Source organism: Trichechus manatus, unplaced genomic scaffold, assembly GCF_000243295.1.
Source record: "Trichechus manatus latirostris isolate Lorelei unplaced genomic scaffold, TriManLat1.0 scaffold00026, whole genome shotgun sequence".
In the NCBI taxonomy this organism is placed as follows: Eukaryota; Metazoa; Chordata; class Mammalia; order Sirenia; family Trichechidae; genus Trichechus; species Trichechus manatus.
Genome location: NW_004443962.1, coordinates 4,187,367 through 4,202,285, shown reverse-complemented (window position 1 = coordinate 4,202,285; position 14,919 = coordinate 4,187,367). Strand labels below are relative to the sequence as shown.

At 36.4% G+C, this 14,919-nt stretch overlaps 2 protein-coding genes across 6 annotated transcripts in view; both read left to right on the top strand.

Moving 5' to 3' along the window:
* The window catches only part of ACAP2 (ArfGAP with coiled-coil, ankyrin repeat and PH domains 2), a 154,414-nt gene extending 146,110 nt beyond the window's left edge, over positions 1 to 8,304 (top strand). For 3 of the 4 annotated variants that reach the window (XM_004373574.3, XM_023728729.1, XM_023728730.1), the window contains one exon: positions 3,770 to 8,304. In XM_004373574.3, the coding sequence (XP_004373631.1) occupies positions 3,770 to 3,870 (101 nt within the window). In that variant the 3' untranslated portion in view covers positions 3,871 to 8,304. The remainder of the gene's footprint in view (positions 1 to 3,769) is intronic. The other variant, XR_002823606.1, reaches the window with a different exon arrangement.
* Positions 8,305 to 14,783: 6,479 nt separating this feature from the next.
* Positions 14,784 to 14,919, top strand: part of XXYLT1 (xyloside xylosyltransferase 1) — a 238,916-nt gene continuing 238,780 nt past the window's right edge. For both annotated transcript variants that reach the window (XM_023728725.1, XM_023728724.1), the window contains exon 1: positions 14,784 to 14,917. In XM_023728725.1, the coding sequence (XP_023584493.1) occupies positions 14,784 to 14,917 (134 nt within the window). The remainder of the gene's footprint in view (positions 14,918 to 14,919) is intronic.

The window sequence follows — 14,919 nt, the reverse complement described above, 5'->3', positions numbered from 1 at the left end:
GTTTATTTGAATGGAAAATTGAAAAAAAAAAAACATTTTAAAACAATATTTTCTACCACTCTCAAATTTTACTTTAGAGGTTAAAAAATACATCAGAATTCTAGATGTGTCAGCAGAATAAAATGAAATTTTGATCTATTTGAGGGTCATCTTGATAATAATTAGATTCTTAACTCATTTTGACGGCCTAGTTCTTAAAGCAGAACAGTTTTATTCTTACACAGGTGACGTGGGGAAATGGCACTCTGACTACTTTTCTTTTCTGAATCTTTGGAGAGCAGATATGTTTGCACAGGCAGCAGCTCATTTTTTCTCCTCTGCTTATTACTCTAAATTTTTCTCTCCTTGACTTTTGTTGACTGTTTTATAGGGATACTTTGTTTGTAGTCCCTAGCAATAGAAAGAAAACCTCAGATTTAGAGGAAATTTTTAAAAAGCAGGTATTTTCAATCTTTTGATAATGAAGAGCCTGACCATTGAAAAGACTCAGATATAATCTTTGGCAATCATGGACCTATTCCTAGAAAACCCAGCTTCTGAACTTTCTACTACCCATAAAGTCCTGGGACACCCAGTTTTTTGCAAGAGGAAATAAGAACTCACATTTTCTTGTTTATCAGTTCCTACAACTCTTAGGAGGCCCAGGTCAATGAGTGAAATGTCACATGCTGCTCTCAATTGTTGGAAACCAGCCTGGTGGTTCCCACAGTCTGTGGCTCCATGACTACTCTTGGTGGTTGTCAGAGTTTCTCAGCCAGTTGAGAATTGCTGCTTTAGTGAACTGGGTATAGCAGTAAGTAGTAGGCAAAGGTTGGAAATCACTGATCTAATCAGTTATACAAAGGAAGCTATTACCAACCGAGTAGAGGCATGATCACCTGGTTGGGGGGGGGCGGGGGCGGGAAGGGCTTCACATGCTGCCATTCCTTTGAGGGAGTGCATTTCAAGAGCAAAATCACCAAAGTCTTGGATCCTTGTAACTGCTGTTGCAATGGATATCCTGAATACCAAAAAGTAAAAACTATTTTAAACTATCAGTGGAACTACAGCAGTATACATTTTAAAAACTCAGAACTGCCCATGTACATATGAAAGTTGACTATCTCAAGGGAAATAGGATGTGGTTTAGTACTTCAAAGGATATGTTACAAATACTGACTGGGTGATTAGTTGTCTACCATTTATAATAAACTGTTAAATGTACTTCTGTGAACATTCCAGGGGGAGTATTCTGGGTTGTTGTTTATGTGTTCCAGTGTAGACAAATGATATTAGCTTTGGGAAAAAATTTAAAAGGTTAAAATGATATTTAAATTATAAAGAATCACAGTGAAGTCCAGTTTATGTTAACTATATTAAATATCTTAGTCACTATTGTTATTATTTGTTTTTTTGACAACACATTTGGAGGTCTAAGAAAGGTAGTGTATTGACAGTGCACTAATTATGTCTTGTCAGAAACTGAATTTTAACACAAAGTTTTGTGTGTGTGAAGGTGGAAACTTCTTCTGTATTGTATTAACTCTTTTTAAATGGATTCAGTCAGTGAAACCAATGATTAGCCTAGCAAGTAGCACCAACACTTTCCTTCAAGGAAGCATTTAATTCAGCAAATGAAAGACTTTATAATTTGTTTTGCATGGTACAATGGTTCTACTAAAATGTGCTTGTGTAATAGGTACTAGATGATTTAATAACAAAAACTGGGAAACTACAAAAAGAAAAAAAAACCTACAGCTTGTTCTACAAAATATGCATTGCTAATAGTAGAAGCCATATATTGCCATTGTACTGTTGTAATACTTGAGAATGCTCATCTGGTGCTATCTGTAAAATACTTGGTATTAGCGTCTGCTAGATCCTTTTTCCTAATTCTTCTTGAATGTACAATGTGTGCCTTTTAAGTTAGTTTTGATGTTGAATGGTACAATCAGTGTGGTATTTTTGTATTATGATAATCTGCACTTTATACTTTCTTGGAAAGTAAAATTCCAGACTCCAGTTTGAATAGTATTTAAAAAAAATATTTATAATGTTTACAGTAAATATTTTAATTCAACATCTAAGAATAAGAAATTTAAAAAAATATTTTTATGGTTTGTGAATTGCTATTTAATGTTGCTTCCTTCTCAGTTTATTTTATATCTTTGAGAATGGCTAAAAATGGGAATAAATTGTAGTTTGTCTTTTAATGTGAGAGGAGACTTTTAAGAAATAATGGGTGAAACTAGATTGCCTTACAGTTGCTCCAGTACATCAGTTCAGATTTTTACTGTTTTAGTTAACAGTTGTATAAGGTGGAGGTTACTCTCATCCATCCAATTAAGATACTTTTTTTTAAAATAAATTAGAATGATTAGGCCTATTCAATTGATTCAGGTTCAGATAACCAAAAAATTCCAGGGCTAACTAAAAATTATATAGGGATTTTAGTAAATTATTTTTTACATACACTAAATATTAGAAGAGACTAAATATTAAAAGAATTACACAATTTTCATTGAAAATGTTGGATTATGCTGTTCAACCTTTTCACTAGATCTTTATCCCCCTCCCTCAACTTTTTTGGAATTCTGTAGCTTTTGGTATGGTATCTCTTACCTCAAAAATCTTGCTTTTTAAGAGCTGATAAAACTTACTGCACTATTAACAACTGTAGCAATGAGTTTGTTATAAGATGGATGCAAGGTATCCTGTGGGAAATAATTATAAAACCACGTGGCAACAGTAATGGTCTAAGTATTTGATGGTCTAAATCTTGAGAACAGTTATGGAGCTAAGCTTCTGTATAAAGCTAAGTTTGACAGGAAACACTCTTGATGAGTGATTTCATCTCGAAAATAAGATTTTACTTCATACAAATCCTTTGTCTGAGGAATTAATCTGTACATGTGTATGTGTGTATATATTTAGCTTCTCATGGCAAGAAAAATAGTATTCAATCTGCTATAATACCAGTATCTATAATTTACTTCTCTACAAGCATATTTGTACATATACACATATATTAAATGTAATCCTGTTTGTTACTCTTAATTTAGCAGATGTCTTTAGTATCTGTTCTTATTTCATCATGGCGTTATTACTCATATGATCTACAGTAAACAAAAAACTACCTGTGAAACTGTGATTTTATAGTCATTTTCTAGGCTTTATTATTTTAGCAGCTTAGTAAGCAGCAATACGTCCATCGGTGAGTTCATTAGTTTTAATTAAGCATTAAAGTTTGATTAAAGAATTACTTTTTCACATGCCATTTAACTTAAAATAGCCTTTAATTAAAAGATAATATTCACACAGGAGGCTTTTTTCTGCCACCTGATTATCAGATTGTCTTGTAATAACTTGCATCCATCAAAAACATTAGTATTTGGTTTTGGTCATTTCTATTCTCAAAGGAAATATTTAAAGAATGCCTTGTTTACCTCATTTAGAATGACTTTAATTTCTCACGTGTTAATAAATGTATTTCTTTACGTTGCTTTAAAACACTTGCATCTTTGCTCTTTTCTAACTCTCAACTTTCCTCTGTGGCTGCATCTGAGGTGCTTTTTTCAGGTATCGTTTTTTTTTTTTTTCCTTTCAATATACACTTTTCTGGCATTTGTATTTAGTTGGTCTCTTTCCTTCTAAAATGCTCATCTGAACACATTTTTAATGTAATTGAATTACAAAATAGTTACTAGTCATAAAATTGAATGCTTTTTTTCGGTAATTTAATTGTATGAATTTGTATAAATTTTAAAAGTGTCATTTTATTTTCATGCAGGTGATGAAACATACCAGGACATTTTCCGTGATTTTTCCCAAATGGCATCCAATAATCCAGAGAAACTAAATCGTTTCCAGCAAGATTCACAGAAATTCTGAATTTTTTTAAGAAGGAGAAAATATTAAATCTGATGATCCCCTAATGTGTACAGCTGAAAACTCACAAGTTTTTACTGCTTTAAGTCTACTTTACTTCATTAGTTTTGGTAGATATTGAACAGTTTAGAAAAAAGGTACCCATTCATTGATACTTTTTATAAATTAAAATATAGATCTCTAATAGTTGGGAGAGACACCTGCTTCAGGACCTCTTTTTTCTTTCTTAAAAAAGCCTGTTCAATAGGCTGTTTTGTACAGATTAAAGTAAAAGCTAGACTTAGGCTATCTCTAGGTTAAGGGGTCTAAGCGTCTATGATGCTAAGGGGTTAGACAAATCTCTTTTTTGCCAGTGGATGGTAGCATTGATTTCTCTGTGCATCGTGCCGGACCCATTCAGTCAGCATATTTGCCTTGAGTGGGAGTCAACTGTCCTGCCTGCCTCAAGAAATGCCTTTTTTTAAACTTTCCAATGATTTTTGGTGGTTCAGAACTAGTGTGTTTTTGGTGGTTGTTATTTTTTTTCATAGATTAGCTGTCATACACACAATATATGATTTACTTATTAGAAATAGAGAATGTGTTTTTCCCCATTTACTCATAAATGCAGTTCTAGATGTCAAGTAATTGTCCCATACTTTAGCGTATATATAATGGCTGTACAGGTAGACATAGTTCACTTCTTTAGATTTATTCCACTTTATGAAGAAAAAAGCCCTCGAAATGTTTTTTTTGATCACCAAAAGAGACTCAGCTGTAGAAGTTGTAGTTCTTCATTGTTGGGTTGATGTCATGAAAACTTGCCAAATTTATTGAGATAATAAAACTGTGTTTCAGAGGTTACTTGAATGTTGCAAAATCATGCTTTCATCAGAATGTAACTTTCAAAGAAAAGTTGATTTGTAACAATATATAGGATATTTTTTTATTTGAAATTTGTCCTTGTCGAGATACATTTTTGCTATTGCTCCTAGTGAAAGAAAAATCTGTCTAAAGGAGGAAGAATCTCTTATGTTTTTCATAGTTTCTATAGCAATAACTCACTTGTTAATTTTTTTCTACCTCTGTCCTATGTGCATGTGTTAGACACAGTGTACATTCTTTTTTAATTATATCACCTACAATAGCTTTAGTATTCGTTTACGAACCACAGACCCTTTAATATTCCAAAGCATTATGGATATACTTATTTACCATCTATGTGTATGCTACAAGTTAGTCTGATTCCAGCTTTGACTGTCTTGTCAGGAGTATAGAATAATTTAGTAATTTGCTTTATGTTCCCTTCTTAGTATAGTCATTCAGTGTAGTCAAGTTTGTTCATCTTTTACAAACTATGTGGATATTACCAAATACTCAGTCTTGTAAGAGAGATTTTAAAACTGGATTATCAAAAAGTAGAGAAATTATTTTTAATTGGGTAGATAATAAATTTTCTAATATTTCCCCCTGATAACTAGGGATTTATAAATTGATTAAATATCAAATCAGAATTATACTGAAATAAAATAATACCACAGAAAAGACTCCATAATTTGTTTGGCCAAATTGCATGTATGCAATGGCTGTTCAGTAACAGTCACTGTATATTAGAATAAGGATAAAAACACATTTTATACATTTATGAATTATTTCCAAGGAAGGGCTAATTCTAAACCATTGCATTTTAGTTACAACAAAAATTGGGACATTAAATCTTTCCTGTTTCACCTCAGAGTCACAAATCATCTGGGTTTTTAGGTACTTTACCTAAAGACAAAAGTCTGATTTGTAACATTTTTATTAGAGTGTGCTTTGAAATAAATTGTCTGAAAAGCTCAAGGATAAAGAAATACGAGAAAAAAAAAGTGAGAGAAATAAAGAGAAAAGGAAAGAGGAGAGAGCCCTACTTTTCCTTTGCAGTGCCTACTCCTGTTTTAATCCTAGGACTTCACTCTGAGAGCTCCTGGCTTTTGTTGTCCTTGTTCTGAGGCGGCCTAGGCAGCTTTCCTCTTGGATCCAGCTACTGGCGCTTCAGATCACCCCTGGGATCTCTGTGGTGGTGAGGGCAATTCCTTATCACACGCTTTCCTTCTGTGGCTTGAGTCATGAGCTGTTCATGTGGCAGTGATTCGTATCTACTCAAATTTAATGGTTAGAGGTGTGTTTGAAGTGCACTAAAGATTATCAGGACTCTGGATCTCCTCAGAGAAAACAAAATCTCTGATAGTGGAGAGAAGCTGGCCCCACCAAAATCCATTTCTATGGCTTGATTTCTTGACTATGCTGAGACTCAGTTTGGACTATTTTGGCAGAAATGATGGCGTGAACAGCAAGACTTTGAAGTAAATTAATAGTTATAGTTACAAGGTAGGTTGGCTTTTAGGTGAATTTAACTGTGTCAACTAATAACTTTTATTGTATAGTATGTAACAAGTCTGAGTTTTAGTATGCTGTGAAATATTCAGTGCATTATGAGAAATTACCGTGTAAACAATGTTAATAATACTCTTGAGCTTCAGAAGTCATTGTGATTGCCCTTTGTTTTCTTTCCATGACTGATCTACAGATATTACTTTATGATTCCTTATCATCATTCTGTTAGCTCATTAACTTAAAAAATTAGATTATTATCAAAATAGGAATAGCAGTACTAAATATGAAGAGTTCATAAAATACAATTTCATGTTAGAACTAGATTAAAGGTAATTGAGTAGTTATTTGTAATGCTTCATTGCAACACTATATCTATGTTTAACATTAATAAGGTTTAAAAATTCCCTTGGTACACTCCTTAGAAATTTGGAAATTTCCAGAGATTCACTACATTACAGTGTTTGCCTAATTTATGCTGGTCTTCATGGTAGATTTTAATGAACTTAGATATTTACTTTCTAAAACATGCAGATTTAATTTGGAATATGTCCTTTAGTTCTTCATGAATGTATTTTGAAAAAAAATTTTATACCTTCACAGGGTGGACAACTTAAGTTTGTGATATGTTAAGCAGTATTTTAAAAATACAATTTTATGCATGTAAAGTATGGTCACAATAAACCAAATTGTATTTAAGACTAAATTTATTACCCATTTTGAATAATAAGACATTCCCAAAACACTCTTATATTGTCAAATTAACTTTTCTGTTTGATAGTACTTTCAGCCATGGACATGAGCTGGGAAAATGACGTATTTTTATGGAATTGTATAATGACTTCTGAGCTACATGATACAGTGGAAAGAGCACTGGACTGGTGGTCATCACCTTTTTGGATTCAGGGCTCTTCACAAATAAAATGAGTGGGATGAGAAAAGGTGAAAATACAATATCCATTTTTATAATGTTTTGCTGTTTACAATGTATTTTGACATTACTTTATCTCACCTGATTCTCTCAGTAGGACTTTGAGATCTGAATCTAAGAGTTCTGACATTGTCTCCTCTTTTGAGCCTAGTCTGCTCCTCTTGTTTTACAGAGGAGGTCGCTTGATTTCCTAGTAGGTAGCAGAAGTGACCAGAACCAAGGCTAGTCAGAGGCATTTTCCTGGTATCATGAAGTGGTTTGAAATCCTTATAAAGCAGCAAAATCTGATAATAACTGCAAGCTTTCCTTGTGTTTTGATAACAAAGACTCCAAATATTCTGGAGAACTTGGATGTAATATTACCTTAAAGGAATAGATTAAGATTTGAAGATGAATTGTACATTTTTTACAGTAACAAACTGATGAAAGTAAAACATTGTACAAGTAATTTTGATTCACCATATACTTATCAATTTCTTGATGCTTCCAAATGATAGATAACTAAGAGAGGCTTAGGTTCAGTGTAGCTGAATCCTGACATCTATAGTAATGGTTTTGTTAATGGACATTATTTTCTGTTTATGTAAATTTATCCAGTTAATATGGACTAATGGGGGAAAAAGCAGTATTCGATTAAACTTTTTTCTGCATTGGTCTTTTCACTATCTTATGTTCTAGATTTTCTTATTGTTTCTCAACTCTCCTTTTGAGTGCTAATTTTAAACAGGGAAAGCCTGGTTCATTATGAAGATTGTTGACACCATTTATTTTACACAAAGGCTAAACATTACTTTTTGAAACGATGAGCTACTTTTCTATATGTGTTTACCTGTGTTTTGTGATATTTCTGAATCATTCCAGTCATAAAGACTTATTACATGTAATATTTCTTGCTACCTGTGAAAAGGTTCATTTTAAAGAATGTATAACCGACACTCCATTTACTTTTTATTGGTCTGTAGTGGATTTGTATCTAATACATGAATGTAGTTTTACTGTAGTTTGCCATTGTAAATGGAGCAAAGTACATTATCTTTATAGTTACTCTAAAATGTATATTATGTAAGAATTGTAAATATTATACTTGATTAAATACTTTGTATGCTGAAAAATTATGATAATAAGTCAATAAAAATCTCACCTCTGGCATAGTTCTTTTATGCTCAGCCTTCCACTTTCTTGTGAACTACCGTGCAGACATATCTGTTAACTAGTTACATTTAAGGTGTTATATTCTTTTCCAGCTCTTTCAAACTGATCCAGCCTGATCCTGTTTGCGATTGCTTTTCTTCTTCTAGGCCACAGAGCTGTATGGCTCCCAGTTCAGTGGCTAAAAACCACAAAAGGCTTTGTTCTATGCCGTAGCTCTAATTTTTTTCTCATTATGATCGGCATATATGTTCTTGAGCCTCTCTATGCACTAATTATTAAAAAAACCAAACAAGTAAATAATGATATTATACTGTGATATTGTTTTAACACGATGCCCACCTTTTTGAAGTTTCTAATGTAGGTAACATGTTCATACTCAACCCTTTCAGTAAGCAAACAGCAAGCAAACACGTTTTTATATGAATTTAGAGCAAAGGAATTGAGAGTTGAATGAACAGAACTGCAAGTGAATCATCTGCTTTTGACTATTCCTTTAAAAGTGAATTGGAAGCAGACACATAAAATGGGTCTGTGACCTGCTTCAGGTAGTTATCTCCATTTTAGAATAGTCTGTGAGGAAGAGAATGAACACTGAGAGTAAATGTTTTAAATGAAAACAAAGCAAACAGCCCACTTTTTCGTTATTGGAAAAGCAATACTTGTTCATTGTAGAAAAATATTAAATAAAGATAAGTAAAAAAGAAGTTAATCATCCGTAATTCCGTCATCTAGCTGTGCTGTCTCATACGGTACTCAGTAGCCACATGTTAACTGTTGAAATTTAAATTAATTAAAATTGGATAAAATTAAGAGTTCAGTTCCTCAGTTGCACTACCACGTTTTAAAAGCCCAATAGCCACATGGTGCCAGTGACTACAGGTTTGGACAGGGCAGATTATACAGAACATTTCCGTTGTCATAGGAAATTCTAGTGGACGTCGCCAAGAGAGAAACTGTTACTTCCTTACTACAGACGCTTCTAGACCATCTCCTGGGTGTATTATACATACGCACAATGGGATCATAATGCTTTGTTATCTGCTTCTTTCGCTTAATAGATAGGGAGCAAATTTCTAGGTCCTGAAGTATTCTACATTATTTTTGGAAGGATTTTAAAAATATTTTATTATGAAAAATTTCAAACTTATACAAAAATAGACTAACTTCAGTAACCATTAGTTTATGGCTAATATTGTTTATCTGTACTCCCACCCATTTTGCCCCTTCCCTGTTTTTTTTTTTTTAAGCAAATTCCAGACATTCTACCAACAGGCATTTCAGTATGTATTGCTAGAAGATAAGGACTCTAAAAAACAAACAAAAAACAGTAAAACTAGTGTTCAGGTTTTCCTGATTGTGTCAAATGTTATTTTTTAAACAGATTGTTCAAGTTAGAATTCACATCAGTCCTGTACGTTGCGATTGGCTAATATGTGTCTTGAATCTTAATCTGTACTGTCTCCTTCCATTTTAAAAAAATTTCCACTTGGATTTGTTGAATACATCACTTTTAATGACTACATTATTATTTTTATCCACTTTATTGGTGAACACTTCATTACAGTTTTTCATTTTTTGCTATTATACACCTAGCTCTGACTTATTTTTATAGCTAACTATTTGAATACATTTTTAATTATTTCCTTAGGATGAATTCCTAGAAGCGAAAATGCTGGTTCAAAGGTTAGGTATATTTTTGAGTCAGTTATTATGCTAAGTACTGGGGATATTGTGGTAATAAGGTAGACACACTTTTTGTTGTCATGGATCCTTGCATTCTTGCAAAGGAGAAAGATGGAGATAAGGTGGTATATAGGTGGCACTCATTGAGCAGGGTGCCTTCCCCAGACACTGGGTAGAGAGGTGTTCAGAGACCACTCGTGGAGGAAGTAACATCTAAGCCAAGGTCTGAAGGGTAAGGGGAGGTTAGCTGGGCGAAGGGCTGGAGCAGTGGTTTTCAACCTTTGGTCTGTAAAAGAATCTCCTGGACGTCTGATGAATGCAGAAGTCCAGGCTCGTGAAAGGTATATAAGGCCTGGACCTTTGTGTGTTCACCAGTTTCCTAAGTGTTTCAGATGCTAACCAAAATTGGAGAGCCACTGTTTCAAGGGGGAAACATTCTAGATCTGGACAGGAAAGAGAAGTGAACGTTTTGTTAGAGGCCAGAGACAGTTTATCATCACCAAAGTGTCCTCCAGAAAAGTTGTACCAGTGTACACATACTCATCTGCTGTATAGGAGGAGAGTGCGTGTTTCTGTGTATCTTTGACAGTGTTAGGTAACAGTCGATACAAAAACTCTGTTTATCTAGCTTTGCAGATGTCAAAATTGCACAAGAGGAAAAATCAATACCTAATCTGTGGTCAGAAGTAAGAGAACTTTGTTCAAGTTACACTTAGAAATGGAGAGTTACTGTGTTTACTACAGTTCTTTGTCTGGAGCCATGTTATAATACACCAAGATACGTCCATTTTAAGCTGAGAAAACAGCACATATCACTATCTGATGCACTACATACTTTCTGTCTGTTTTCTCTTTCTGGAATGTAAGCTCTATAAGGGCAGGGATGTTTATTTTTTCATTGCTGTATACCCTGGTGCTACTATGTTTGGCATGTAGTAGGTACTCAAATATCTATTGAATAAATGACTGACCGGCTGCCTTGAACCCACCGCTTTAGTTGGCAATTAGCAGCATGCTTCAGGAAGCTGGTGGTGACCTGCAACATTAATTTTTCTTTATGGGCAGAGAACTGGAAATGAAGACGCTTTATCTTGGAGATAAGACCAGTTTCTTCAGTATTTTCCTGTGCGTCTGCTGACTTCCTATGTACATTTAAAATTTTACTTTGTTATTCATATCCATGAACTCCAGGAATAGTGATCTTATAAAGGTCTGAAAGATGAAGTATTGAATAAATTAATTCTAGAATAAGTGGCAGAGGAGAAAAGCCACCTTCTTGATAGTGGAGGAGGAGGTGTAAAAGGCACAATTCCAGAATTATTTCTTCCTTATTAATGAACAATATTTAGAATGTAGTCACACAGCTGTAGCACACTGCTGTGGAGAGTCTGTGGAGCATGTAATAAAATCTTAAAGAGAAATTTGGAGTTTAGTATTTGTGAATACCTCAGAAAAGGTATGGATTGCTAAATTATATTTTTGTATATGTCAGATATTTAGACTTTTTTTTTGAGAGTTTGCTGTATCTAACATAGTTACTTAAGTAGACATCTATTTACTAAGTACTAGGCCCTCTTTTGTTTTGTATCCACTGTCTCTTATAACGCTATGAGGCATAACCCAAACCAAACCATTGCTGTTGAGTTGATTCCAACTCATAGCGACCCTATAGGACGGAGTAGAGCTGCCCCATAGGGTTTTCAAGTCTGTAATCTTTACAGAAACAAACTGCCACATCTTTCTCCCATGGAGCAGCTGGTGGGTTCAAACCACTGACCTTTTGGTTCGCAGCTGAGCGCTTGACTACTGTGCCACCAGGGCTCCTCTATGAGGCATGGACACTAGCATTATCCCCATTTTACATATGGGCGTGGGGGGAAATTGTGGCTCAGAGAAGTTAACTAACTTGCCTGAAGTCTAACAGCTTACAGAGCTGGAGTTCCAACCTGGGCAGTCCACTTCAGAGCTTGCTCTTAACCTCAGTGTAATTGCTGAAGCTTGTGGTAAAATAAGTTACTGCTTTTAAAGCTAATCCTGGCTAAAAGCTTGGGCTTTGGAAGTAGTATTACTTGGGTTGGGATCCTGGCTCCATTACTTGCTAGCCAACTAGAATTGGACAGTTTAATTTTCTAAATTTCAATTCCTTGATTGTTAAATGGGAGTAATACTTATACCTCATAGAGCAGCAAGGATTAAATGAACTAAGGTAAGAGCTTGTTACTCGAATGAGCTAATTCTGCTCTTGGGGTTTTTTGCAAGGTGAGCAGTAGGTATTGAAGTTGTTGCCAAACCTGTGTCAGAGGTCCAGTGCTTCTCAGAAACATGTGGCTCCACATGAAAAGAACAAGAGTTAAAAAATGAGGTGAATTGTGATTCTGGTAAACGTGTGCTCCACCCACACTTTGAGAAATAATTATGTGGCACCATCAGCTGGTGACAGATCAAATGTGTGTGCATTTGTCCATGCATTTTCACCTTCACCTCTTTTAATCATGTAGACCATTTGAACATGTTTGCATTAGTACTTTTGGCATGTCATCAGTCCTTACAAGATTGAAGTTAATGAGTTTTATCTAGCAGTGTCCAACTGTCTAGGTTCAAAACTGCCATTGATTAGCTGTGTGATCTTGGGCAAGTTATCTCAGTGTACCTCCGGTAAGAACTTGGAAAACTACCTGGTACACATTAGAGCTCTTTATAAAGTATTTGTGCCCAGTCCAAAGAAAGGAGATCCAACAGAATGCTGAAATTATCAAACAATATCATTAATATCACACGCAAGTAAAATTTTGCTGAAGATAATTCAAAAACAGTTGCAGCAGTACATCAACAGGGAACAGCAGTACATCAAGAGGAAACTACCAGAAACTCAAGTTGGATTCAGACGAGAATGTGGCTATCATTGCTCATGTCAGACGGACCTTGGCTGAAAGCAGAGAATACCAGAAAGATGTTTACCTGTGTTTTATTGACTATGCAAAGGCATTCGACTGTGTGGATCATAACAAACTATGGATAACATTTGCGAAGAATGGGAATTCCAGAGCACTTAACTGTGCTCATGAGGAACGTGCATAGACTTAAGAAGCAGTCGCTCAAATAGAACAAGGGGATACTGTGTGGTTTAAAATCAGGAAAGTTGTGTGTCTGGGTTGTATCCTTTCACCATACTTATTCTGTCTCTATGCTGAGCAAATAGTCCAAGAAGCTGGACTGTATGAAGGAGAACATGGCATCAGGATTGGAGGAAGGCTCATTAACACCCTGCGATATGCAGATGACACAACCTTGCTTGCCGAAAATGAAGATGACTTGAAGCACTTACGGATGAAGATCAAAGACCAGAGCCCTCAGTATGGATTACATCTCAAAGAGAACAAAAATCCTCACAATTGGACCAATAAGCAACATCATGATAAACAGAAAAGATTGAAGTCATCAAGGATTTCATTTTACTTGGATCCACATCAATGCCCATGGAAGCAGCAGTCATGAAATCAAATGACACATTGCATTAGGCAAGTCTGTTGCAAAAGACTTCTTTAAAATGTTCAAAAGCAAAGATGCCACTTTGAGGACTAAGGTGTACCTGACCCAGATACCATGGTATTTTCAATCGCCTCACGTGCATGGGAAAGCTGGATAATGAATAAGGAAGACCAAAGAAGAATTCATGATTTTGAATTATGGTGTTGGCAAAGAATATTGAATATACCATGGACTGTCAGAAAAACGAACAAATCTGCCCTGGAAGAAGTACAGCCAGAATGCTCCTTTGAAGCGAGGATGGTGAAACTTGTCTCACATACTTTGGACATGTTATCAGGAGGGACCAGACTCTGGAGAAGGACATCATCTTGGTAAAGTAGAGGGTCAGGGAAAAAGAGGAAGACCCTCAACGAGATGGATTGACACAGTAGCTGCAACAAAGGGTATAAACATAGCAAGGATTGTGAGGATGGCGCAGGACCCGACAGTGTTTCAGTACATAGCGTCGCTGTGAGTCGGAACCAACTAGAGGGCACCTAACAACAACAGAAGTATTAAAAGTTTGTTTAAAAAAAAAAAAACATGAATTAAAGCCCCCATCTTTGGTGTTTATAGTCAAGGGTTTTCTGAACTACCCGATGTTCTGGGCGGCTTTCAGATTGCCTCTAGTCTGTCTCAGCAGTGGTGGGTGGGGTGGGGTGGGTGGGGGGCTGTAGAGGTGATTTCAACCTTAGGTGTCATTACTACTTTTTATCGTGAATGGGGAAAGGAGCTTGCTCATTTAAATTCCACAGCCCAGCTAGTCTCTCTTCAAGGTGTGAAGGGAGTAGGGAGAGGACTTAAGACCTCCAAGAAATTAGAGGGGGAAAGGGTACAGAAATAAAATTTTTCTCTCTTTGTGCGTCCAGTTTAGTCTCTTTGTTAACACAAGGTCCTGTGTTGGGGCGCCTCAATTCCTTCAAGGACCAGCTTCGTTTTTTAGTATCTGGGGCTTCGGAGCGCCAGTTTGACAGACTTTTACAACCTGCCGACCTTCTACACGCCTGAGACCTCAACCCGCCCCTCCGACGCCGGGCCGGCTACAAGCAAAGCGCGGTCCATCTGGGCCTAACCCTTGGAAGCTAGGACCCAGCGGCTGCCGGGCACGCCTGGTCCCGCCTCTCCACGCATCAGCGGCCTCGGATTGGCTCTGGGCAGCGTGGTTCCGCCCCCACCATGGCCGCCGCCTGTTGCCGGGGATACTAGGTGGCTGCCGGGGTGTTGGTCTCAGCCTGCTCTCCGCGCTGTTCGGTCAGCCGGCGCGTGGCACATGGGTCTCTTGAGAGGCGGGACCCCATGCGCTCGGGCCATGGCGCGCCTGGGCGCTGTGCGCTCCCACTACTGCGCACTGCTGCTGGCTGCGGCGCTGGCCGTCTGTGCCTTCTACTACCTCGGCTCCGGCCGGG